Source organism: Lissotriton helveticus, chromosome 12 (genome assembly GCF_964261635.1).
Source record: "Lissotriton helveticus chromosome 12, aLisHel1.1, whole genome shotgun sequence".
Taxonomy (NCBI): domain Eukaryota; kingdom Metazoa; phylum Chordata; class Amphibia; order Caudata; family Salamandridae; genus Lissotriton; species Lissotriton helveticus.
The window spans coordinates 85,887,882-85,914,728 of NC_136073.1; the positions used below are offsets into that span (position 1 = coordinate 85,887,882).

The 26,847-nt window shown below is 44.1% G+C and overlaps 1 protein-coding gene across 1 annotated transcript in view; it reads right to left on the reverse strand.

The window, feature by feature from the left end:
- Window positions 1-202: 202 nt before the first annotated feature.
- LOC144797887 (extracellular calcium-sensing receptor-like) overlaps window positions 203-26,847 on the reverse strand; it is an 80,425-nt gene continuing 53,780 nt past the window's right edge. Inside the window, exons 4-6 of the mRNA XM_078668690.1 lie at window positions 3,597-3,824; window positions 1,283-1,406; window positions 203-1,183 (exon numbers count right to left, since the gene is read on the reverse strand). Coding sequence (XP_078524816.1) covers window positions 267-1,183; window positions 1,283-1,406; window positions 3,597-3,824 — 1,269 coding nt within the window. The 3' untranslated portion in view covers window positions 203-266. The remainder of the gene's footprint in view (window positions 1,184-1,282; window positions 1,407-3,596; window positions 3,825-26,847) is intronic.

Below are 26,847 nucleotides of genomic sequence, written 5' to 3' on the forward strand. Positions count from 1 at the left end.
AACATGACTCATATGGCATATGGGGCTACTGTTGCTGACGTCTATCTATTTCTGTAAGACTTTAAAAATAAAATATTTATTTTGAACCTTTCTTTGTGATTCTGTGATGGCCATTTTCTCTCACCATAGGTGAAGTCTTTCTGATGTTGTTTTTATAATATATATGGATTCAAGTGTCAGATAGCATAGCTTCATCAATGTTCTATGGGGTTCATGAAATTTTGCCAGTGAGTCCATACCCATCATTAAGTAAAAGGGTTCTGGATTCATTTGACCTTCTTTTGACCACCTCTTCCCATGAGGTGCTCCTTTGTGTTTATTTCAGGTTTCAATAGGATGATGTAACACTTGGGGAAGAATATACAGGAAACCAAGGCAGAAAGGGAAGATAAGATGGCAAAGACCTCCATGGCCACCATGTACTTGCCCTTGGTGCTGAGATAGGCTGGAACAAATGAAAGCCAGACACTGAGGAAGGCCAGCATGCTGAAGGTGATGAATTGAGCCTCATTGAAGGTGTCAGGAAGCTTTCTAGCAAGGAAGGCTACTACGAAACTGATGGAGGCCAAAACTCCAAGATATCCCAGCATGCACCAGAAAGCAATTGGAGACCCCTCATTACATTCAAATATTATCTTTCCAGGATGAGCATAGATGTTGTGTTCTGAGAAAGGAGGTGATAAACCTAACCAAGAAATACACAAAACACATTGAAAGAGTGTACCAATGCTGATAACCATATAAGACAACATAGGTCCAGTCCATCTCCTATAGTTACTGTTAGGTTTTGTTGCATTGAAAGCGATGACCACTGTGATGGTTTTAGCCAATATGCAAGAGACACAAAGAGCAAAAGTGATGCCAAAGGTCATCTGACGCAGCAAGCACTTTTCTTGGCTTGGAAACCCAATAAAAACCAACGAGGACAGAGAACACAGGGTGAGGGACAGGAGCAGGAGGTAGCTGACACTGCGATTATTTGCTTTGACGATGGGCGTTTTCCTGTACCATAAGAAGAGTCCAAGGATGATGGCAGGGATCACAGATGAGAAAAGGCTGATTGCTGTTAAGATGGCTCCTAAAGGCTCTTTGAAGGAGAGGAATTCAGTAGCCTTCGGGATGCAGAGATCTTGAGGTCCATTGGGCCACTGGTCCCAGGGGCATTTGGAGCACTCAAGTGTATCTGAAAGTGGAAATCAGTATTCAGTTTGTGGAATTTTGTAATTTCGTGTTATGGAGAGATAGGGATAGGATTTTTGTCTTGCTTGAGTGATTCACTCACCTGTCTGGTTTGCAATCTCCCCTTGAGCACACAGCACACACTGGAAGCAGCAGGTGGGTTCTCCTTCCATGGCAGCTTTCCTAAATCCAGGGAGGCAGCTGGGACTGCACATAGAAGGAGGGACCTGGAAACAGAAACAAGGACAATGAATTACCAGTAAAATTCTCTTAATGATTTTTATCAACAGTAGCAAAGCATGAGCTGCCAAATATTTGTCAAAGGCTGTGTATTTACTGAAGTCCTCATGAGTTTAGACCGAAAATGGTGTCATAAGCCTGCACCCAGAATTACTGATGCCAATGAGTGAATAATGGAGGCTCCTCAGGTGATCGCATGCAATATTTTCTTCCCAACACATCAGAATTAACATATGCAGAGCTATCATATATACTCACTTCATGCCTCGGTACCTCTGAAACATGAAACGTTAGTGCATGCAGTAATTCCCCAAATGGTAACATTACACAAGCGCAAAACCGTACAAATCACATTTTAGCCTATGCATAGCAGGGGAATACTTTTCGGTGCCAAGACCAGACAATAGGATGCTCAAAAACAACTCAACAGCCTATTTTGGGGTCAAAATACATCACAAAAAGGTGGCCATTTTTACTCCACATCAGTCAGAATCAGGACCAGGGGTAATCTACTATAGTCCTTCACCTCACGCTGTCATCAGACTTACAAGAACTGGCGGTACAGCACCCAAGTCAGGCAGAAACCAGTGAAAAGATGTACCTTGGATAAAGGAGAGGCGGGTCTTTGTAGAGGAGGTGGTAAACAGAAACCCCCTTTCTTTAGCCACCTAATGACGATGCCTCCATAAACGTGCTTGCCAAGCTATGGCAGAATGTCCCAGATGAAGTCAAGGATAAGTCTTTGCACCACTGCAAGGTCACGACATAAACAAAAAATAGTTGGATGACCACAAGCAGACTCTATCAGACGTTGGGGAAACATGCCACTGCAAGAGACTTTCATCTGGGAGGGGGTCTCCAAATTAAGGCTTCCGGACAAACGCCTGAAGCCCACTATGGCTAGCGTTCCTCTGAGATCAGTGTAACATCAATGGTATCTTCATCAGTGTGGAGAGCGGTGTCACTACGCAGTCCAGTAAGTGAACAATAGACACATAAGTGCATTTGTGTAGGTAATTCCAACTATTAATTTTATTGAAATGTCATTTGACATGCTAAGTCTCCATAATATCATATTTTACCAGCATTCAGACATATCTTTTTGACATATGTGACTTAACTTTGTGAGTTACAATGTTCCTTCATGGCAACCATGCAGGATGGTGAGACTGGTGTTGTGCAATGTAATTACAGGAGCATGGGGACAAGGCGAATGAACTGAACCCGATTCGCATTTGTCTGCATCATGCATTACATGCAATTTTGTGCTGTTTTTCAGTACACAATACTTCCTTGGGTCCACAAAAGAATGCATGGACACATTTGTTGCTACAAATGTGCAAATTACTGCATTGGTGTTTCACATAATTTGACATAATTTTTCTATAATTTTGTGTAATTTCCACACGGGCCTAATAATTAGTGGCCACATGTATGAAATCATTTTGCATTTGCAAACGGTGAGAATCGCTCAATCCGACCATTTGCAAATGCAAAATATCCTTTAAAGATGTATGAAAGGCTTTGTAGTCACAGTTTTAGGTAATCGCTAAAAATTGCGATTACCTAAACCTAAAATTTCACCTATATATAGGGAATCGCAATTTGCGATTCCCTAAGCACACGTACCAAGCATTTTCTAAATACATAATGAACATTTAGGAAATGCTATTCAATCCAAGTCAATGGTAACCATGTGCAATTTTAAAGAGCTACATAGCCATGTGATTTACAAGTGCACATTTTTGGGGGGAGGGTGCTTCAGGGGGGCCTTAGGCCCCCGGGCACCCTTGGTTTTGCAATGCCTAATTTGCAATTACCAATTAGGTAATCGCACATTAGGTAATGAAAAACCATTCACTCCTAGACTGATAGGAACAAATGGAGTAATTACCTAATAGTGATCACCTAATTGCGATTACAAATCTTAAGGAATCTCTATTAGGTAATCGCTATTTTCTTACATAATAGGGATTTCTTAAAACTCGCTATTTAGGGAATGCAAAATATATTTTTGATACAGGTGTCCCTAGGTGTTGTATTGTCTTACAAGATAGACCATCACTCCTCTACCACTACTAGTACTACTACCACCACCACCACTGCTATGACTACTGCTACTACTGCTAAGATAAATAAATAAGAAAGTAGAATAGTGGCATCCACTGCTTCCTTACCTCTTTCTTCCCTGTATTCCACTGGATGGCGTTGGCATTGATAATGAGAGTATCTCCTGGAGGGGCGCTGGAGTCATAGACACCCACCTTCACATATCTAAGAGGACCTTGGAGGTTGTGCTGCCAGTTCATGATGTCATACTGTGCTGGTGGGTTGCCATGTTCATCAAAGAATCTCTTGGTAGCAGCTTTTCCTTGGAGATGCACATGTTTGACATAAGGTAGCAGCTAGAGAAGTGGGGAGAGTATTAATAGTTTGGGAGAAAGTATAGTTTCAGGATTTGAGCCATATTTTGGATAGCACTTGACAATCAATATGGAAAATCCATGATTGGTATTAGAGGTAGGAGGGCATGAGTGACCTTCACTTACCCAATTGGTTTGAAAAAAGTAGGTTCACAGGGTTCCACAAACTGACCAAAGCATACAAAAATAAAATACCAGTAAATAAATGCAAGAGCATTTAATGGTATGTTTTATTGTAGCATTGTGAGATATTGGTTTGTTGGCTAATGGGGGTATGAGCCCTTCTCAAGCAACTGCCACAATATTTGTAAGGGTAAATCACAAGAAGGCACTAAATTAACCTGTGCTTACCTCTTTGGAGCTTGGCACACAAGAAGTAAGGCTTAACTTTGAGGCAATGTCTAAAGTGTAATAAATATTTTGAAACCAAAACAAAAAAAATTCAATCAGTAGAACAGGAGTTATGAATTTTTAATGTTTTCAGAGCAATCTTGCTCCTACAAGATAAAAGCACCTACCACAGATATCTAGTTGTGAAAGGCCATGGCAAAGACAACGGATATGGCCAACGGAAATGGAGCACAGTTTGGATAAAACAATTAGATTGAGCCTGGTCTCAGCTTTCCTTCAAACTCATAGAAAAATGCCTGAGAAGGTAAACTTCAGCGAAAAAAGGCAGTGCGTGAAGATTTCGACATTTGGACTTAGTTTCTTTTTTTTACATTAAAAAATCTCCATTGTGACGAATCTTCCAAGTTTAAGAATTTGTCTGGGCGTGCACCTCTAACCCAACTACCAAGGGTCAAGGACTTTGAGGCACCACTTGGAGTGTCAGGATTCACTTCATACTGGATCAAGGTGCACCACATTGAAGATTGTTGTAGATTGTTGTATCCCTGAAGCTCTGGAGAGGAGGCCAGCAAACTAGCCCTTAGAGTCACTCAGGTTGTCCTGCGTTCATACAGAAAAACATGTCTTAAGCAGAAGGGCAGTTGTCTGATGGCACAGGGCACAATTAAGGCAGCAGGACAGTCCTCTTGGAGTAGCAGGGCAGTCCTCTGAAGTACACAGCAGGCCTCAGGCGACAGGGGAGTTCTCTGAGAGTCCTCAGAAGTAAACTGAAGTGTGGTTCTTAGGGCCCTATATGTAACTGGTACCAGCCTTGAAGTGAAAGAAATGTCTGGAGTTTTCCCACCACAGATAGTTCTGGAATTTCCTTCCTTCCTCCCTGCCAGACTCCACAGGGTCTGGGTTAACAAAAGGCTAATGAGAAGTTGTTTACATTTATGCTGAAGCAGCTCCTTTGAAATATAAATTGGACTGTTCACAGTTTCGCCTGATCCCATCTTGTCAGGATTGCCAATCCTGCCAACATCCAGTCCCCTTTTGTGTTACTGTCTGTAAGGAATATACAACGGGTAACTGCCAAATACGACTAGTCAGGTGACCCAGGACAAAGGCTGCAACCACCAACTGGTTAGGGAAAAAATATGCCAACTTTCTAAAAGTGACACTACAGAATTATGGCTTAAAATCCTACTGTACCATTAAAAAACGCTTTAGACACTAAACATGAAATCTCTGTCTGGACCAGTTGCCTGGTACCGTGCTGATGAGCTTCTAACTAGGGCGAGACCAGTCCTTGGTTCCTTGTGTTCCAGTTTAGGGAGGACCTGGCTTGGCACTTTGGGTTTAACTGTTCCTATGAGGAGCTAGGTCAAGACTGATCAGGATGAGGTTGGGTCCAAATTGGGGTGGCACGGTGAGCAAAATAATGAGTTCTGGGACTGCTACCCGAGCCAATTGCCAGAAGTTAGATATATATGGCAAGCAGTCTCCCATCACTTTTTGTGTGCTTCATGGATTGCCCTAAGCAGCATGGGTATCCTCCGATGTGGGTTCTGTGGTCACTCTGTCAACTGAGCCTAAGGCGTACCTGGCAAAACCGGTCCTGGGTTGCTTGTGTCCTGGTTCAGGCAGAACTTGGCTCGGCAGTTTCGCCTGGACTGTTCCCATGAGGAGCAGTGTCAAGACTGATCTGCATATGACTGGGTCCAAACTGAGGTGGCAGGATGAGCAAAAAAACGATTGGGTAGGCTGCCACCCTGAGCTATTGACAGTGGTTAGACTTATTGCACTTATATCACCTTTTGCGTGTTTCAAACATTAAACTTCTACACGTCCTTCTTTTAAATACCATGCACTCTACCATATGAACAATAGGACCTACCTTAGGGAGACTTATTAAGTAGGAATGTCAAAAGCGTTATTTTGACAGGTCGAATTTGAAGTTTAAACTTGTACATGCAGGATAGAGTGGTCGGTCTTGAGATATGCTTTACTCTGCAACTGTAGTGGTTGGCACAATGAGTACTGCAACCTAGTGGTAACATTTAACTCACAAACCCGGGGTAACTGTGGGTACCAAATACTAGGAACGTATGAGTAAGTTACAAATGCCATTCAGAAGTATTCTAATTTTACCATGCTAAAAAAAGGAGGAGCACAAACACTCAGTGGTTAGCAGGGGTAAAGTGCACAGAGTTCTAGGGCCAGCAAAATTAGATTTCAGCAAAAAGAGCACACAAATTTGGGATGACCCTGAAGAAATAGAAATTTTCCAAAAGTGATTTATTTGTATTGAGAGTTTTCCTGAGGAAGTTCAGATCAATTCTATTGAAACCACTCCCGTACAATCACCAGCTGCTTCCATCTGCTGAAAAATCCAAAAACTTGCACCAAAAACCCCTACAACAGTCTCATTCCATCCAAAAGAAAAAGCAAATGCTGCATAGCTCATCCACAACTTCTGGCTTTGGCTCTGAGAGGAATCCCTTCTACCCGACTTGAGATGATCACATTGCAGATTACATTATTTGCCGCAGACCAATACTTCATGGAAAGCCAAGTGTACACTGTGGTACTGGGGTGCATTTACCCAAAGGAAAAACAAGCATTCAATCCTATAGCTGGCTTCCGTGCCAATTATAGCACGGAGACAGCTCTTGTGGAGGTGACCGACGCCATCAGGGAGACGCTTGATCTTGGGGGAAAGGCTATGTTGGTCTTGCTGGACCTGTCGGCGGCATTCGACACCGTCCCACACGCAGGCCTCCTTTTAAGACTCAAGGAGGTAGGACTGCGGGGGACGGTGTTGGATTGGTTCCAATCGTTCTTAGCCGACCGTCGACAGGTGATCTGGGCTCCACCGTTCTCCGCGGAAATGCCTTCGCTAGAGGTGGGGGTGCCTCAAGGATCTATCCTGAGCCCCACCAATTTTAACATTTATATGGCCCCTTTGGCGAAGGTCCCGGAGGCATTTGGAGCCCGGGTCATTTCATACGCTGACGACACCCAGCTCCTGTTTACCTGCAGGAAGGGAGAGGTTTTTGACAGCGGCAGAATCAGAGACTGTTTGAGTGCAGTCTTTGCATGGTTTCAGCACCAGAGCCTGAAATGCAACTCGGATAAGTCAGAGCTGCTCTTTTTCGGCTGTGCCCCTGACCCTGGATGGAAGTCGTGGTGGCCCCCTGACATGTTTCCTCCCGAGAAACCTTCCTCCCAAGTAAAAAATCTGGGAGTTGTGTTTGACGACAGTCTCTCTTTTCGTCCACACATTACGGGTTTAGCGGGGAAATGCTTCGGCATTCTTAAAATGGTGCGAAAATTTCTCCCACTGCTCTCCCTACAATACCGCAAGAATGTTGTTCAAGCGCTTGTGGGATCGCGTTTAGATTATGCTAACGCACTTTTTGCCGGACTGCCTAAATATCTGGTGTCCAGATTACAAACTGTCCAAAATTCAGTGGCCAGGGCAATTTTTGGCCTTCCACGGAGAGTCAGCGCCTCTCTGCTGCGTGGCAGGCTGCATTGGCTATCAATGCCTTGCAGAATCAGGTTTAAAATCCTCACGCTGGCGTTTAAAGCCCTCCACTTGACGGGCCCGGCTTACCTCAGGAAGCGTATTGCTTTCTACGTTCCCCGGAGGAAATTGAGATCTGCCGACCTGGCTAAAGTGGAGGTGCCATTGATCAAACGAGTGCGGATGGGAGGCCGGTCTTTCCAGTTTATGGCAGCCCGTTTCTGGAATGAGCTCCCTCTCTCACTTCGCAAGGCTAACAATCTTCTGGCCTTTAGGAAGGAGCTGAAGACCGTCCTTTTCTCTGCATAACCTGTGCGTCGATAGTGTATCCGCTTCTGGGTTTTCTTGGTTATGTTTCAGGCCTCTTTGCTAAAGCGCCGGGACACCCGTTCTGGGTAGCCGTGCGCTCAAAAAGAGCAGTATTAACATAACATAACATAACATATAGGAACAATACCTAAAACATTGCTGTTGCTGCAAATAGAACCTGATCAGATAAAAGGTGCCTATGACGAAGATGGTGTGGTCGTAACAAGAAGTAGCCCTGCCACACACAAGTACTCATTACCCAAACCAGTCTCTGCTTGGCACCAGAAAATGTGAAATGACAATGTCACCTCAAAGTGTGCATGCAGCAGCTTACCTCCACAGAGATTACTTGAGATGGGAGAGTCATCACAAAAAAAGAACACTGCTAGCTGGCAAGGCTATGTTCAGCAAGGATGCAATGCACCAAAAAAAATCAACTGGTCCATTTAAACATTGGGAAACTTTCCAAAATGTTAGTGCTTGACCCCCTTCTTGTCCTTGGTAAAAGTTTAGGGATTTGAGAATTTCGTTTGTCCAAAATGGAAAGCTCAGAGCCATGTCTATTTTTCAACTGTCACTGCTCCCCAACAGCCCAATTAAGGGCTGCTATTGAGTGCTAAAGCTATGAAGGTGCACTCCACCCTCCTTATTGCAGACATGTAGACCAGACGATAAGCTACAGACCGCAGGCCCGATTCACAAAGAGCCTTCGTAGTCCTGGTGGAGGCTGCAATAAGAGTTTGTGTCTTTGGAAGAGTAGACAGGTGCCACTGTATAGATACAAGACAAAAGCAGGTGCTTGCCACTTGTATTCCTTTTTCAGTGCTGAATGTCTCCATTCATAAGAACAGGATTCCCCAGAAAGCATTTGAACAGGTATTTGAATGATTGCAACTTCTAGGGCAAAAATGAAGTGCTGTCTTCACCAATGGCTTAAAAGCACGTTGATGGCTCCAAGTGCAGAAACGTGTCGCAAATGCAAAATCAATTCTCATCCATCTGCTGCTACTCATTCGTCACCACCAACAATGTAACTTATATCAATCTCTGCTATTGGTTGGTTTTTGGCAATTCCTGGACTTAAATCACATAAGCAGACTCAGGAAACCCAAATACCACAAATGCCAACAATTATGACAACGGAGAAGATGGTACAAAGATGGTACATAATTACTTGAATGACCAAACAGAATTCTACCTGGATCAAGAGCCATTGATTTATTGATATGGGAGCAGGAAAGTGGCCAGATCTGAGTGGGCAGGAAATAAAATATGTAGCCAACTCATTCAATTTTCAGTGCTCCAGGTTAGTTGAACCAGTGTCTCCACCTAAAACGTGGAAAGACTGATAATAATCCAAATCAATAAAAATGTTCTTCCCAAAATGTATCAGGCATGGAAACACACAACAACGTATGACGGTGGTTTATCTGACACATTTGGCCTGATTCATTAAGGTGGCTTACGCTTTTAAGTGATTTTAGTACTTTTTGGTATTCACAAACTACAATTTTGCAGTAACTTAGGGGGTCATTACGATAGCAGGCAGACTAGAGTCCGCCTGCCATCGTAGTGGGGATCGGGACCGCCCGCAATGCATGCGGCGGTCTCGCACTCCAAATTAGGATGCAACTGCCACCATGGCGATCGCATCTTACAATTTAACAATGCGGAGGGTGCTGCTGACTACAGCACCCGCCGCAATGTTAAAAATACAGGTTGTGCATTTTACTGCACTACATGGCAGGCACCAAATGGTGCCTGCCATTTAGTGAAGTGAAATGTAGGGGGGTACCATGGGTACCCCCCAGTGCACCCTCACCTCCCCCAACACAAGGGGGACCCGCAACGGGCCCCCAAAACCAATCCCCCGCCAGCCTGTGAGCGGCTGGCGGGGATGCAGAATTGTAATTTGGCGGACGGTGCCCGCGAGGCTCCGCCACCATTTTGCAGATGGTGACCACTCTGCCAGGCAATCGGACCGATTGCCTGTGGTGGAACCATGGCGGGAAGTCTTTGCGCCCGCCACAGTCACAGTCGGAATCCCCCTACCATCCTAATTTGGTGGGGTGAAGATCGCGGTCCGATGGCAGAAGGCCCTCCACTCCATGGCTGGTGGGCCTTCCGCCATTATAATGACCCCCTTAGACTTTTGTAGTAAGACCAACAACACCAATGGCCAACCACCGGCACTGCACCACCCTCCCATGGAAAATAATGGAAATAATGGAGTAGGGACATACTACAAAAGCGTAAGTTACTACAAAAGTGTAGTATGTGAATAGAGAAATGTCGTCAAAAGTGTAAGTTATTGTAAATGTGCAGTTTGTGATTAGCACTTTGTAGTACGCTTTGTAGTAGTACTCTAATACTACAAAACATACGACAAAATGAAGTTTGTGACAGAGGCAGTGATTATTATCCAGAAGATGTGTATGAATAAGAAGAATAACTCTATTTTCTCGACTAAAAAGTAATACACTATTAACTTTATAGAAATATCTGCTGTAAAAAAAAACATTTGTATTTTTGTATTTGATGTGTCCAGAAATGTAAATAGATGCAATTGGATATGTGTGCAAGGCACATGCCGACAATCTTTGAGAAAGAAAGAAAACAAATTGAACCTTTTTGTCAAATTTGGCAATGGGCATGAAAGAACAAGGTACCTCTCATGCCTAAACTTTCACAGCTGTCAATGAAGATTTAAGTGACTCCATTGCATATATCGTCACTTCCCGTGTTTAATCTTGTTAGATTTCGCGGTCTCAAGTTGGCACAGGTAGGGACTTGTGACAAATAGGGACCCTTGCCTGTAGTCAGGGTAAGGGGGATACACTCTTTAGATAACCTCTGCTCACTTCCCGTGGTAGCTTGACACGACCAGACAGGCTTATCAAAGGCAAGTTGTAAAGTATTTGTACCAACACTCACAGTAACACAGTTAAAACACCACAAATGGACTCCACACCATTTTAGAAAAATAAAGTATTATTATCTAAACTATACAAGACCAAAACGACAAAAATCCAACATACACAGTTCAAGAATATGATTTCAAAAGAGTTCTTAGGGTTGCATTAAAATAATCCACAGTTGCGTCACGTTTAGCCAAAAGTACCTTTAGATGCGACAAAAGTTCCAATTGAAAGCTGCAGCGTTGAAAACCAAGCGACGCATCACTCCTGAGACCCTGGGGAGGCGATGCGACAGCCCCGCTGGACGCAGCGGGCGTGTTGCGACGAATCCGGTCTGTATTGGGAGGGAGGCGATACCTTGTATGGATTCCGATGCGCAGGTTTCGTAGGAAGCGTCTCGCAAAGGTACAATGCGACGATCTTTGGTGCGGCGACGATGCGCAGCGCAGCATCGATCTTCTCCACTTGCGGCGCCTCGATGCGATGGCTCTGGGATAACACTCGCAGCGACGTGATGCGGTCCGCATGCAAGCAGTGCGGCGATCTCACCCAGCGATGACTGGCTCTGCGACAATACTCGCAGCGATGGTAATCTTCCCGCACTGGAGCGATGCATTCCGCAAGCAAAGGATGTGTCGGTTCTTGCAGCGGCAACAGGCGCTGCGATGATCTCGATCTTCGCGGCGGTGGGAATTTCCTCATACTGACGGGTATGCGGGTCAGAGATTAGGGTTTTTAGTCAGGGTCAAGAGAAAGGGCACATGGCTAAGTATTGGCGCAATGCTATTTAGTGTTTCAAAATGAATTGTGAGGTGCAAAAAAGGTTGAGGGGATGAGCCCTGTAACCCCTCAAAGTAGTGGCAGCACAGGCTGGCACTATGTACAGTAAAAAACAGCAACCTATGCACACTCTAATAAATAAGCAATGATGTCATGGTAGACACTAGAGACAATGGAGATGAAGCGTTTAATTTGTAAACAAATCAAAGGATTTCTTGGAATCAGTCGTTAGAAAGTATGTCTTTAATGTTCATGAGAACCAGCCTGGTTATCATGAACATTAAAGACATACTTTCTGAGAGGGATGTGCTCCGCAAGCGAGCGAGGCGTGAAACTTTGCAGATGGTCTTAGTTTCTCCTTGTCCAGCTTCCCAAACATCAGGTACAACTTCCAGAGGCAACACAACTTGCCCAAGCACTCTAGGAAGGACAGAAATCTCTCAGTAGAGTTCAGGGGGGAAGCTGGGGGTGAAGTCCTTTTGTTCCTAGGACTTCTTAACAGGGAGACATCTCTACTCAGGCACTTGGAGATCTCTTCAAGCAAGGGGACACAGCAACAGCAAAGTCCTTCCCCTATCCTTGGCAGCAAAGCAACTGCATGTTAGCCCACAAACACACAGCAGGACAGTCCTTCCTCTTCAGTCTTCCAGCTTTCTCCTTGGCAGAGGTTCCTTCTTGATTCCAGGATGACCTAATTTTCTGTAGTGTGGGGAGCTATACCCCTAAATGTCTTTGTTCCCTTTGTGCAGGAGGGCTCTGAGCCCGGTCTGAACCAGTTCTGGGTGTTCCTTGAGGAACTTTGTTTTCCTGGCTTCTCCTTTCCTTTCAGAGAGAGGGGCATGGCCGTCAGCCGCCCAGCAGGAGGTGGAGCAAGCATTGTGGAAGGCAGGCACAGCCCTATTCAGGCCCAGGTGCTACATCCTCCCACCACTCTAGATGCAGCCCAGGGATGGCCCACTCAGCCTCTGGGAGCCACCCAGCCCCTGTCACTCACAAACCAGACAGTCATTTCATAAACAGGCCAAGTCACACAGAAAGGTCAGACAAGAGAACAGCCACTTTCTAAAAGTGCTGTCCTCAAACAACACCTTTCCTAAAAGATGTATTATTAAATTCTGAGCTCAGGGATACCAGACTTGTACGTCCTATCTTGCCCCATGGGAAGATTTGCAGGTAACCACTGTACACAGCATTCTCCATTATAGCCTATGGGCAAGATAGCCTTTCAATAGTGAAAAAATGAAAATGGCTGGAATTCACCACCAGAGCATGTCACCTGCACTAGTACATGCTCTACCTCTCACATACACTGCACCCTGCCCAGGGGGTACCCTGGGCATTCTAATAGGGATGTCCAATGTGTACAGAGAGGGAAGGGTTAGGCCTGGTCAGTGGGGACACTGGCCAGGTTGACATGGCATTTCACAGACTGCTCACAGGCACTGCGGTGGCAGGCCTGAGACACCATTTTAGGGCTACTCATGTGGGTGGCACAATCAGTGCTGCAGGCCCACTAGTAGCATTTGAATAACCAGCCATGGCACACTCAGTGCACTTTACTAGGGACTTCTTGGTAATACAAATATGTCAATCATGGATAACCAAACCAATCACAATTACAATGTACTCAGGGAGCACTTGCACTTTGACACTGATCAGCAGTGGCAAAGTGCCCAAAGCATCTAAACCAGCAAAAACGAAATCCAGCACAGCATTAAAAATACAGGAGGCAGAGGCAACAAGTCAGGGGAAACCACACAAAAGATGCCAGGTCTAACAAATCTGTAAAAAAAACTAAGTGCCAGGGCCCTTTTCAGGAGGTGACCACAGCGTGCACCACCCATTGCCCCATCAGCGCAGCCATCACAGTACCTAGAAAACCCCTAATTATCACACTGCTACAAGTGTGACAACTTAGACTGTTTAAGGCCCTCAAAGCTATAAGAATGGGTCAAGCAGCGGTATTAGCTGTTTTTTTAATATATATTGAATTAATAAAACAACTGTTGTATGCTAATATCTAAATCACCTAAACAGTGCCACCATATGACAGCTGTTATATATGGCAGCAAAAAACCATCGGTCACTGGTAACGTCCATGGAAAAAGACATGCATAGATAGATACCACACTTGGAACAGCTGACTTGCATCAATTAAACAATGCCAAAATAATTAATGTAATAGATGTGAACTGCCAAGGTAAACGTGGTATTTTTAGTGTATAGGTCATCGTTCTGGGTGCACGAGCGCATGTTTCGCTGTGATTGTTATTCAAGTGGGCTTTTGAAGTGAAGTTTGCAAGCTTTATTCGATGGATGTCATAAAAGCATATATATACATATAAAAACATCAATGATTGATAAAATATTAGAAGAAAATATTATAAAATATTATAAAATTGCAAGTTCATGAAAGTGAATGATAATATAATCTTAAAAGAGAAAACAAGTATCATGTACATAAAATTGTCTCACAGGGTAAAATTACACTGTTGACAATTTGTTTCTGATAGTCCAGGCCCAGCCTAGGTATTTAGCCGCGGCTATGCACACAGTCAGATTTGTACTGGAGCAAATTATTCTCACTGCTACCAAACCACTCCTGGCACCCAAGAGCCTACACATAGGGAGCCGGCCAAATTTGCAGAGGGGCTGCATACGCAGGACATTCGAACAGCAGATGACTAATGCTTTCCAAAGGTGCTGAACATGCAGGGCAAGCTACCATACCCCGCTTCTCCACCTATTGGTAAATGCTCAGATCGGCAAGCTCCCTACTCTCAATTGAAAAAAGAGCTTCCGGTATAAGGGTTTTGTGATGGCGTCCCAGTAGTGTTCGAGACTAGGGCTATCTTTAAAGTTTAAGAACATGCCAGACAGGGAAAGGGGAGCAGTGTTCCTAAAAGATTTAGAGGCCACAGACTTCCAGTATAAATCTTTTAGTACCTTCTTTGGGGGAAACCTAGCTTTTGTCGGATCGTCCCACAGTGCCCCAAGACCAAGTTCTCTTAACACCCTTCGAATGTTGGCTAACCACTTGATTTTTTGGGAGGAGCTGCTTCTTATCACATCTAACAACCCCCCAGTATATGTTTCCAATTCAGGAGTGGTCCAAATCCGCCTCCAATATAAGATTGGCTGTAAAGATGCAATTAGGGCTATAGGAGACAACCCCAAATCTAGGAATAGGGGGCTTAAGGGGGTGCTCTGTGGTAGTTTTGCTATATTCCTAAGAAAACGATTTTCTGAGGCTGTCATCCCCCGTAGGTTCTCGAACCCCCAGATTTCCACTCCATAGAATGTGGAGCTAACCACCTTGCCATTATATACTGATATTACAGGGGAAATTGGTTTGGTAAGGGACCTTGCGTGCTCTAGATTCAGGGCACCTGTGAGCTGGCGATGTCTTAAGGTAGCCAGTTCAATCTGCTGTTTCCAAGAAAGATCATGCTGAATCCAAACTCCCAGGTAATTAATGGCCTGAACCTTCTTGAGAGGTAGATTATTCATACAGACAATACCCTTGAAGGTTTTTGGAGCATTAAAAGACATACATTTAGATTTAAGCACATTCACTTCCAATCCTCGGTTGGTACAGAAGTTATCGAAAATCATCAAAGCCTTCTGGAGCCCACTCGGGGTTTTTGCTACTAAAAGACAATCGTCAGCAAACATTAGGATTGGGACTTTCGCCCCGGCAAGGGAAGGGGCATCAACACATGAATCTATTAGCACCTTGGCCACATCATTAATATACATTGAAAACAGAGTGGGCGCCAAGACACATCCTTGGCGTACTCCGGTTTCCACGAGAAATTGAGTTGTAACATTACTAGGGCTCCCCACCTAATCTGAGCAAAATTATGCTCATGAAGTTTTTTGATCAGAGAAAAGAGAGGCTTAGGCATGCGCATACCATGAAGAACACTCCACAGGGTTGAGCGGGTAACCAAGTCGAATGCCGCTCTAAGGTCAATGAATGCAGCATATAGGCTGCCATGTCCGATTACCACCGTCTTCCAGTACAGCATGGCAAAATGCAAAACCTGGTCGATCGTGCTAGCTGACGTTCTAAAGCCAGCCTGCAGATGGGATAAAATATTCTCTTCTTGCTCCCACATTAATACTTTATTAAGAATCAGCCTAGCTAGAATTTTTTGAGTAGTATCAATCAAGCTGATTGGCCTGTAGTTCCCGGGTAAAGATTTGTTTCTTTCTTGAAAACGGGTATATTTTGACCCCGTTCCAAGAATGTGTGATGGGTCTTCCCTTGCAACCATGTTTGCCAAAAGAAATATGAAGTTGCCCCAGGAATCTTTGTCCTGCAGAAATAAATCCGCAGGAATATCGTCAATCCCTGGCGCTCTACCATTGACCACCAGATCTAGGGCCTGTTGCACATTCCTAAGAGAAAATGGGTCTTCCATAAATGGTTCAAAGGGTACCTCCGATATTTGATATGGGGTCTCGCCCTTGGCATACTGTGATGCAAAATACTCGACCCACTTTTCTCGTGGAACCCAGTTCTGCGGTTTATCTGGGTTACCTTCAGTGCCCGATTTATACACATTCCAAAATGTTCTTGAATCTTTCTGGGATCCTGCCTCTTTTAAATCTAACCACCTCTGTTCATCCCAAGCACTGTGTACCAGCGGGGGGACTGAGGTGCTCGTGATCCATTTCGCTTACCAGGCCTAACAATATGTTCTTTAGTTCTCCAAAGAAGGTCTGGTGGATCATTGTACTATTTGCCAATGTTGTAATCAATGATTCTTCATAAATATTTGACTCAGTTCCCTCGTTGCTTGCAATAGCTTGCTAGTTATAAAATAAATTTTTTCTTGGCTATTTGAGATGTTAGACCATCTAACATGCCGCATGTCATTTGAAATGACAGCGTCAATCGATTGACTAACTCCCTTCTCCCCTCCAGAGACATCTACTGAGTTCCAGTAGGTAAGTAGCATAGATAAAGGGTTGTGGTCACTCTCTACCCTATTGATGATTGCATGTCCTCAAGGTGCCTCCATAGACCCAGATTGATCATAATGTAGTCTATTCTACTCTCCCTGTTTCCACTCTTAAATGTATTAGCACCAGACTTGTCACCAGCCGTCCTACCATTAGTAGATCTTAGACCTTTATTGAGACAGAATGAATTAAGTTGGATTACAGAATCTGTCCATCTTTTAATGGGATCTAGATCAAGTTTGGGTATACCCCACTCCCTGTCTTCCTCGTCCGTAATATTCCTATTAACACCCACAAGAGGTTCAAAAGTTACGTTGAAATCTCCCCCTATAATTATGTTAGCATAGTGAGGGTGAATTTCTATCAATTCTTCTAGTAGTGCAAGTACTTCAGATCTCTTTCCCCCTGTGCTACGGGCATAGACATTGTAAACATAAACAGGCTCTTGATGGGCAAATTCTAGCCGTAGGGCCTGCAGGTCTCTATGGTTAGAAAATAAAGGCTTAATTACCCCGTTAAGATCCTGCCTAATCCATATTGTCAAGCGACCAGATGGGCGACCTCTCTCGCCCTTTTTGGCAGGAATACTATAATTTAGATAACCCGGAAGGTGGAGTGCTTCCAGCAGCCAGGTTTCCTGAAACAAACATATTTCATACTGGCTAATGAATGACACCCACTCCGGAGAATCTGTCTTTGATTTCAGTCCCGCAATATTCCAGGAGAGAATTGATCCAAGTTTTCCCGGAATGGGGGCAGAATAAACACTTTGGGCTGGGTCTGTATCATGGGCTAACCCAGTGTTTAAAGACAACATCGGAGACGTCAGGGGGGACACTAGTGAAGTGTCACACACGAGGCCAGAGTTGCCCTGGGGTAGGCCTTCTCCACAACCTTCTACTCTTGGGACTTTCACCAGTAGTCAGTCATTGCTCTCTAGACCAGAGCTTGCCAGGCGAGTATCCTCGACTGGGTTCACTTGTTTCGACAACCAGTTCTGGGGGGGGGGGGGGGATGATCTCAATTGGATTCTTGAGTGATCCGGAGAGCATGTTCTGAATTCAAGGTTGACTAAATCTCCTGCTATCTTTGGGTTTTTAAAAAGGGGTTCAATACAATCGAATGGGTCGCCTTGATGGGTGAGCCTCACAGCATGGAGGATGTCCTCCCTGATGACCGACTTACACCCCCTGACGTACCTGATCCAATGGATCGCTTTGTTAATTAGGGATTCTGCTGATTCATAGACCCTATCACGACTCAACTTCGGGACGTTAACCATATACACTAATGGGTGTTTGGGGTGGTTGGGTTTGGGGTGTACAACAGGCTTACTATGAGGGTCAGGATTTTACACCCCCCCCCATTACCTATTCCCCTCTGAGCAGGCGGTCTTACCCCGCCAAGAGGCTTACCCCCCGTACTCGCTATAGTTTTACCTGAGGATGTGGGAATCCCTGCCCTATCTTGAGAGAAATACCGGGCATGGGACCCCACCCTACCCAACTCGCTAGACATGGATTTTATAGATAATGGGACACCTAGAGTGGTCGAAGAATTGTCCAAGTGAGTGGTACTACCCCTGCCCTTACATTATTTTGGTTTGGGAGTTTTGAAGCTACCGGGCCAGTAGAACAATGAGCTAAATCCACCCTCAAATTATTGGCTGAGGCAGTTAGGAGATCTATTTTTATTTGCATGCCCTCTACCAGGTCACACAGGTGCTTAATGGCCACCACCAGAGGGTTATCATTTGTCCCTGCTAGCTTCAGAGCCTCAAGAACTCTAAGCACAATTGGGGCGCCTTCCCCTCGAAGAGGGACTGGCACTGAAGTATTAGAGGGACTGCTCTCTGAATCACAGTGTTCTATTTGGGCTAAGACAGAGAACCTGTTGCTGCAGGGCAAGGCAGTAGAATCAGCGGTAGCGTAAGTAGAGTCAGGGTGGCTATGATCTAGATTAGCTTCCCCCCATCTGGATTCACAGGTTTTGTAGCATTGGACTTGATCAAAAACATGTCAGGAATAACCGCAGCCCCCTTCTTTAGCCCCCTACCCTCGTTTGGGCATGTGGTACTACCACCCTCAATTACCTTCTCCCCAGAGTTAGGGACACCAGTCAATAAGGCTTCACAGTCTTGCACCAGTTCATCAATTCTGTCCATAACACAGTTTCCACCTGGATGTAAGAGACGCTTTCTGGTGGACTTATCCTTAGTTCTTTTGGCTTTCTTTCCTCCCTTTGCCACCAGAACTACAGACTCATGGGCATCCTCGGTGGCTTTCCTGTTCCCCATGATTGTAAAAATGATAACCCAGGAGTTGGATGAACAATAACTAGCAGTGAGCTTACCTACCGAAAGCAAATTTTAAAGAGGAGGGCCCAGCCCAGCCGCGTCCTGTACCGGACTGTCACAGACTGTCCCGCCCTTGTCCCGGGCTTCTCCCGGCGCCGCCAGCGCACGGTCCCGCGTCACGGGAGAAGCAGTATCCTCTTGTGCGCCTCCGGGCGCGAAAGCAGCTGATGGGCGGCGTCCCGGTCCAGCAAGGGCTGCTGGATGTTCAAGTCTAGCTCTCCCCGCTCGGCGACCGCGATGACCAGAGCGGCAGCGGGGGAGAGTAGCGGTGTCTGTGGGGCCCGGGTGAGTTGTTGTGGAGTGTTGTTTTTTGCCCCCGAGATTAGAGGGAGCTTTTGTTAACTGCACGCCAGAATCTTGGTTCTCCTGAGATCTCTCACTTTACCTTGAATCTAAGTCTCAATTTCTTGTAATTTCTTCTTATACAGGTCTTTTTGTATTTGGTAGGAAATAAAATCTGCATGTCTTGTCAAAAATATCCACGGGAAAGACCCATATCTATCAAGATCTATGGAAAAAAGACTCAAAGAGGCATACCCCTATCAACTGAGAAGAGGTGATCTCTGCGGGGTGCAAAAGTCAGATAATTTTCAATGGCGCATTACAATGAATCGTGTGCGATTATACCAATTGGCATAATGGCATAACTTCTACAATTTCAAGAGTACAAGAGTAACATAAAATTCCTGAAATTACATGAATTATGCTGACATAATTTACATTTCACTCAGGCCTAGTGATTTCTTTAGAATGATGCTGACTTATAACTTGATGGGAAAATCCAAAGCCATTAATGTTGTGGGTATGATGAGCATAGCTAAACAAGACACTTTTATTGTTTGGTTGATCAATCATTAAACAGGCAGCTAGTTGTCTGGCTGGATTGACCTTTAGTTAATGGTATGCCAGTATATGCTGACACGTTGAGTTCTCGCTCACCAAGTTTACGTCAACTCTCAATTTTTTTCTTTTCTTTTCTCATTCAACCTTATTTTGTTATGCAAGGAACTGCTATTGTGTAGGCCTGGCTGAAATTGTATTCTGGAGTAATTTTGGTAATTTTTTTGTTACAATTGTGATGCTAAATTACCAAAATGTAATGGTTACACTCGTTCTTTAATTTAGAATAATGTGGGAAAAAATGCCTACCCAAGAGCACTGGAAGAGAGTATGAGTATGTCGGTTGTTGTTGCATTTAGAACTATTTTCTTATTGCAAAATGAACCCTTTAGTTAATTTTTGACACAAAAGTGCATTTTGTAGTGAGAAATAAGGTCTACATTCAGTTTTACTCCCCATGCGTAATTCCACGTAATTCAGTGTAATACTGACATTTTGCTGAAATTTCCATAGTTACGCACCAGCAAATGATTATGTTATATTAAGTTATGTTAATACATTTGTAAAGCGAATGCATACCCTTAGGCAGAAGTATTCAAAATGGGAGGTAGAGGTCTCAAGTGATCCGGGGGGGGGGGGAGGTGGAGGGGGTGCCAGGATTTTGCCAAAAGAAGCATTATGCTCATAACAGTGCTTTGTTTTGTATGGGGAAGAAAGGAGCATCAGTAGGCCACTTTCTAATGGGGCGATCAGTAACATATTTTGTCATTTATACCATGGCTGCGAGGAGGTGTCAAAAGGGAAGGGACTTCAAATAGTGTTCAAAACCCCCACCCCTATTTCTAATAATTACACTGTGGATACTTTTTACAGGTGAGTAAGGCGTGCCTGACCAGAATAGTATGTTTCGCAATCATGTATTTGATTGCATTTTTTTTTTATTTTATTTTTTTAATATTTTTATTGAGATGTTTCGGATGAAATGAGGTAAAAATCATTACAGATATCATTTCATTACACAATCAGAATAAATACAATGGATAACATAGATATATACATAGATATATACAGTAAATACAAATACAGCAATGGATGATAAATACCATAAATTAGATAGACAGGGTTACAGAAAAAGTACTGCGGTAGGCATAGATAGGCTAATCATGAACCATAGACAGTTCCTATTACGCCTTTATATTTTCATTGTCTGGACACTCTCCATTTCTTAACAGGAGCCCATATGTTTCTGCCCAGTTCTCGTGTTTTCTTACCCTTAAAATCATACAGGCACTCCTCGATATTGTGCATTCCCAATAGCCTAGTTAACCACTGCTGAAATGTAGGTGCTGTAGGATCTTTCCATCCAGCGGAAATTAATAGACGCAATATAGCCACTGAAATAAAAACCAAGGCTTCAGCTCCAGCTTCTGCTCTCAATTTGCCATCCATACCTATTAAGACCACGGTAGGGGATAGAACGATGTTTTGTTCTAGCAGCCCCTCCAAAAATAGCTGTATCTCCCTAATAATCGGTGTTAAATTCGGACATTTATAAAACATATGGAGGAGATCAGCTGGACCCATATTACATCTGGGGCACATATCATTATCTCTAACCCCCCAAGCAAATAATTTTGCTGGTGTAAAATACAAAATAAAAAGGGTCTTATAATGCTGGGCCCTGAAATTTGAGGACCTAAAGATCTTCTTATTCAAAACTAGGGCTAGGTCTAAATCCACATCTGGGTCACCAAGTTTCTGAGCTAGGGTAGTTTCTGTTTTTTCCATATCATCCTCCAGCTCTTGTTGGAGATTTTTATACCCTATTCTAATTTTACTCCCTCCACTTTTCAAATATTCTACTATTGGGTTGCTCAGCATAAGGGATACCCTAGGCCTAAATGAGCGGATAGTTTGTACAATCTGCCCATATAGAAACCACTGGCTAGCTGGGAGCCCAAATGTTTGCTGAAGAACATTAAAGCTAAGAATCTCATTGCCTAACATAACATCCCCTAGGCACCTGACTCCCAACTCCAACCAAAGACGGCTATTTCTATTTTGGCCTAGGTGGGCAAAGATACTTGATTTCCAGAGATCGATGTTAACATGAATTTTTGGGATTTTCAAAAATTTTCTTACCGATTTCCAAGTTCCCCATGCCCCCATTAGTATCTTGTATTTGGCTCTCTTATAGTACTTCCGGTCAATTTCACAGATTAATAACCCTGTTGCTTTGCTACCCACTAAGAGCTCGAAGATGGAGGGAAGCACCTGGTTACCTGGCTGGGGTTCTACTGTTTCCAGATCATATTGAAACAATACATTCATTTGAACCAAGAGACATGTCCAATGATACAACCTGATATTAGGCATCTCCAAACCCCCCCTCTCAATTGGTAGGGACATGTGAGCAATTGATCCCCTGATTTTCCCATACTGCCAGATAAAACGGATAAACATTGCTTCAATTTTCCTGATCATCCATTCTTCCAACAACAAAGGGATGGCCCGGAATAAATACAGGAGTTTAGGGAACATGGTCATTTTTAATACATTTACCCTACCAATCAGTGAGAGATGCAATATATCTATCCTCTTAAGCTCCTTTGTGATTGAATCTATCAGTGGCATATAATTATCCGCAATTATCATATTTACATTGGCATTCACCCTTACCCCCAAATACACCGCTGATTCCACATATCTTTGATCTAGCTTTTTGATGTTACTTGTACATATGATCTGTGTCTTTTCCTCGTTCAAACGATACCCTGACCGTATACCGAAATCTTTAGCCAGCTGGCATATCTCAACCATAGCTTGTTGGGGGGCCGTTGTTATAATTGCCAGGTCGTCAGCGTATGCCAAAAGTTTAGTAGTATGGCCATTCAGTGTCACTGGAGTAATCTGTTCAGACAATAACATTTTTTGGATAAGGGGATCGATATACAGCGAAAAAAGAATCGGGGAGCAGGGGCATCCTTGACGCGTCCCTCTTTTAATTATTATTTCTTCTGAACTTTGGCCCATAACCCATTACCCTAGCCACCGGATAACTATACATCGCCTTAATTGCCCTTATACTCTTATTCCCAAAACCTCTTCCAGCCAAGATTCCCCACAAACAATCCCAAGTCACACGGTCAAAAGCTTTCTCCGCGTCGAGGAGGATCATGGCCATGTCTCCACCCGTGGGAGCATGGGCATCGAACAATGCTATAGCTCGCCTTATATGATCTGTGGTGCCTCGGCCTGGCACAAACCCATGCTGCCACGGGGAGACTAATCGACCGATGATCCCCCCCAATCTTTTCGCCCACACCTTGGAGTATAACTTTGTGTCCGCATTTATAAGAGAAATCGGTCGATACGAGCCTGGACTATTTTTGGGTTTACCTTTCTTGTGAAATATGACAATATTTGTCTCTTTCCAGGAATCAGGGATAGAGCCCGAGCACACTATGCCAGTAAACAAATCCAACAATATTGGGGCAATTTCCTCCTCTAAGCATTTATATACTTCTAAGGGGAGCCCATCAGGACCCGCCGCCTTACCAGCTGCTAGTTCCTGAAGCGCCATCTTAATCTCGGTCAGAGTCAGATCACAGTCCAGCATCTCCCTACTACTTTGATCTAGTTCTGGGCCATCATCTTGGAGAACAGGATTTTGTACCTCCCTCCCACCCTCTTCATCATACAATTTTTGGTAAAACGTATGGAAAACCCTCAATATTTCTTTAGACTCAGTATATTCGTTTCCATTTTCCTGTATGCTAGTGATAAGGTTTTTGGATCTCTCCTGCCTAATCCGGAGCGCTACTGCCTTTCCTGCCTGTTCCCCTGTCTCGTATCTCTTTGCCCTAGAAGACTGATACTCCCTAGACTCTTTCTGCGTCACTATTCCCTGGAGGTTGGCTTTGATAGTAACCATTTTGTTTAAACTTGCCTGACCATCCACGCCCTGTACTATCTCTCTAATATGCTGTGCTTCTACTATTCCTAATTCCCTGATCAGGGTCTCAACCTTCATCCTATCCTCCTTCCTCAGTCTGGCAGAGCAGCTTATTGTCTCGCCCCTCAAAGATGCCTTGAAGGTTTCCCAAACTACATTGCGGGAGGCACTATACCGATTAATGTCATAGAATTCCCTGGTCCATTTTCTTATGTGTCTCACAAATCTATCATCCGCGAGGAGCTTTCTCTCGAATGACCACTTTGATTGTCTTCTTTCAATATTGTCTACATCGAATAATAGAATCAGGGGATTATGATCAGATAGGGATTTGGGCAGCTTTGTGATCTTGACTTTGCCAAGTTTCTCTGAAGATAGCAAAAAATAATCCAGCTTTGTGTATTTTTTATGTGGAAAAGAGTAATATGTAAAACCTGGATTGGCAAATTCTTTTGCACTCCAGACATCTTTCAAACCATGTGATCTCATTAGGGAGAACAGAGCATGAAACACTTTTGGTTTACCACCTGAATAACTACCAGGTCTGTTCCAGTCTACCGAAATATTGAGATCCCCACAAATTATAATAGGGGTAGGCCAGTCTACAAGTTCCCCTTCTAGTGTATCAAACACTGCCGGATTGTCCTGATTCGATCCGTATACCGTACATATCGTACACCCAAGATTCAGTTCCGCTATTACCCATCTCCCAGAGCTATCTAATTTAGTCCTCTTCACCCCACCTAACATCGGTTTAGCAAGAATAGCCACCCCCCTTGTCATTGAAGTCTGAGAGGAGCAGGCTAACATCTCATACCCCCTTATATGCAGCAAATTTCTACTGGCCCAAGGAAGGTGGGTCTCCTGCACACACAGAACATCCAAATTATTAAATTTAACAAAATGACATAATCTTTGGCGCTTTCTCCAATCGTTTAACCCACCAATATTGACGGAGCAAATTTTAATGTGAGACATCCTTTTAAGATAATCTTTCCTGACAGAAGAAATCCGGCAGCCCTGGTTTGGCCAATATTATTGATGTAATCCTCTGATTGCCAACAGAAACCTCTTTACTCCAAAACATCTCATTTTTTTGCATTTTTCCCCCCCTTTTTGCATTTTTAAATCAGTAAAATAATTAACCTGCAATTCTTAAATACGTCTCCACATATTTAAAAATTGCTTGTTTAATACAAAAATTGTGCCAAGTTGTGATGGAGGCCCTATAGTTTTTTTTTGCACTTGGGGGTACGGCATTAACACGTTTGAAGAACCCTGCCCTTAGGTGTCTTGGAACTGGCTCAGCATAAACGAGAAGAGAGACTGTATTAGTGACTAATTGTTAAAAAGGTAGGTATTTAGGAAGTTTCTAAATGCTGTAGCGAGGGGGCCTCTCTGATGTTGGAGGGTAGAAGGTTCCAGTGCTTAGAAGCTCCTGAGACAAAGCTGCTTCTACCCCTTTTTACTCTTTTAAGGCTGTAGCTTCCTCTTGATTAGGCTTATATTTGGGTGGTACCAGGTTAGAGTTTGTTTCAAGTGTTCAGGACCAGTATGATTTGGGGCCTTGTATGTTATGTTACGCTCACCCCTAGTTTTGTGGAGCAGCACTATTCCCAAGGTGCACAATGCAACAATGTAGTCGCACAATGTTTTATACAGCAGTGACAATTTAAATTAATGTAAATTAATATAAATGTTTTTATACTGTGTATATTCTTCTTATTTTGCATGCCAGGCTAAGTAGCTATCTCAGGGGCCTGTGGGATGCTAAAAACTCTTTGAATAGGTTAAATTAACCATCATCTTATCATACCGTTCGATGGCAGATGGGCTGTGCTAATGGAGTCGCTAAATGTTCTGGTCCTGATTCACAAAGGCCTCCGCACTCATCGCGGAGGCCCCGTAGTCGTGGAGGAGTCTCCACACTCAGGGTGGACTCTCTGCAATGACTATTCTCATTGCGGGGATTCCGCTCTAAGTGTGGAGACTCCTCCAAGACTGCGGGACCTTCGCCAGGAGTGTGGAGGCCCTATCTGATTCAAGTCCAAGGTCTGTTGTCGGGGGCGTAGCTAGAGCTTGTGGCACCCGGGGCTATCCCTCAGATTGCCGCCCCTTGGTGGGGGGGGGGGGGGGGGAGGGGTGCTGGGGAAAAAGGACGGCATGACAAATAAGCAAAACATTAGCACCAGGTAATCCGACTCGATCATCAAAACAAACATTTGATTACTTCATCGACGCACTGGAAGAAATGACACAAAGGGGGGGGGTTCTGGGGAAGAAGGACGGTGAGCACTTGAAAGATGTCCGAGAGACAAGTAGTATTGCTGCTAATAGTTACCTCGATCATGCAAGTTATATGCACATACATGGCACGGTCAAAGGCTACACAGTTGAATACATCGGTGACTGGCAGTACAAAAGGCACACTAGGCAGAACAGCCAGGGCGAGTAACCACTAAACCGCACGCAGCAAAATTGAAAAAGGCAGGGGGATAAAAGCACACAGGTAAAGATGATCAAGATATGCAAACCATCAGGTATGCCCCAGCAAACATTACGTTACAAGTCAGGAAGGCCAACCTCCCCATCCTTAAGCATGACAAATAAGCAAAACATTAGCACCAGGTAATCCGACTCGATCATCGAAACAAACATATGATTACTTCATCGACACACTGGAAGAAATGACACAAAGATAATCAAATATCTATAATACCTAGCAGGAGATGGAGTCAAAGGGGCATTCAAGAAGTTCCCAAAGGAGGAAGTAGCCACATACCAGATGGCAAATGACGCACTCCCCAAGAAGTTCGATCTGAAAACCAATATGCACTATGAAAGGTACACTTATAGCAAAGCAAGCAAGACAACAGCCAGCCCAGGACAAATGACGCATGAATTTGCAAAGAGGATGGAAACCCTTAAAGACTCACAGTGACCATCTGCAGTGTCACTGTGTCTATCTGTGGTCTTGTGGTATTAATCTACGGAGTCATGATGTCCTTGTGTGC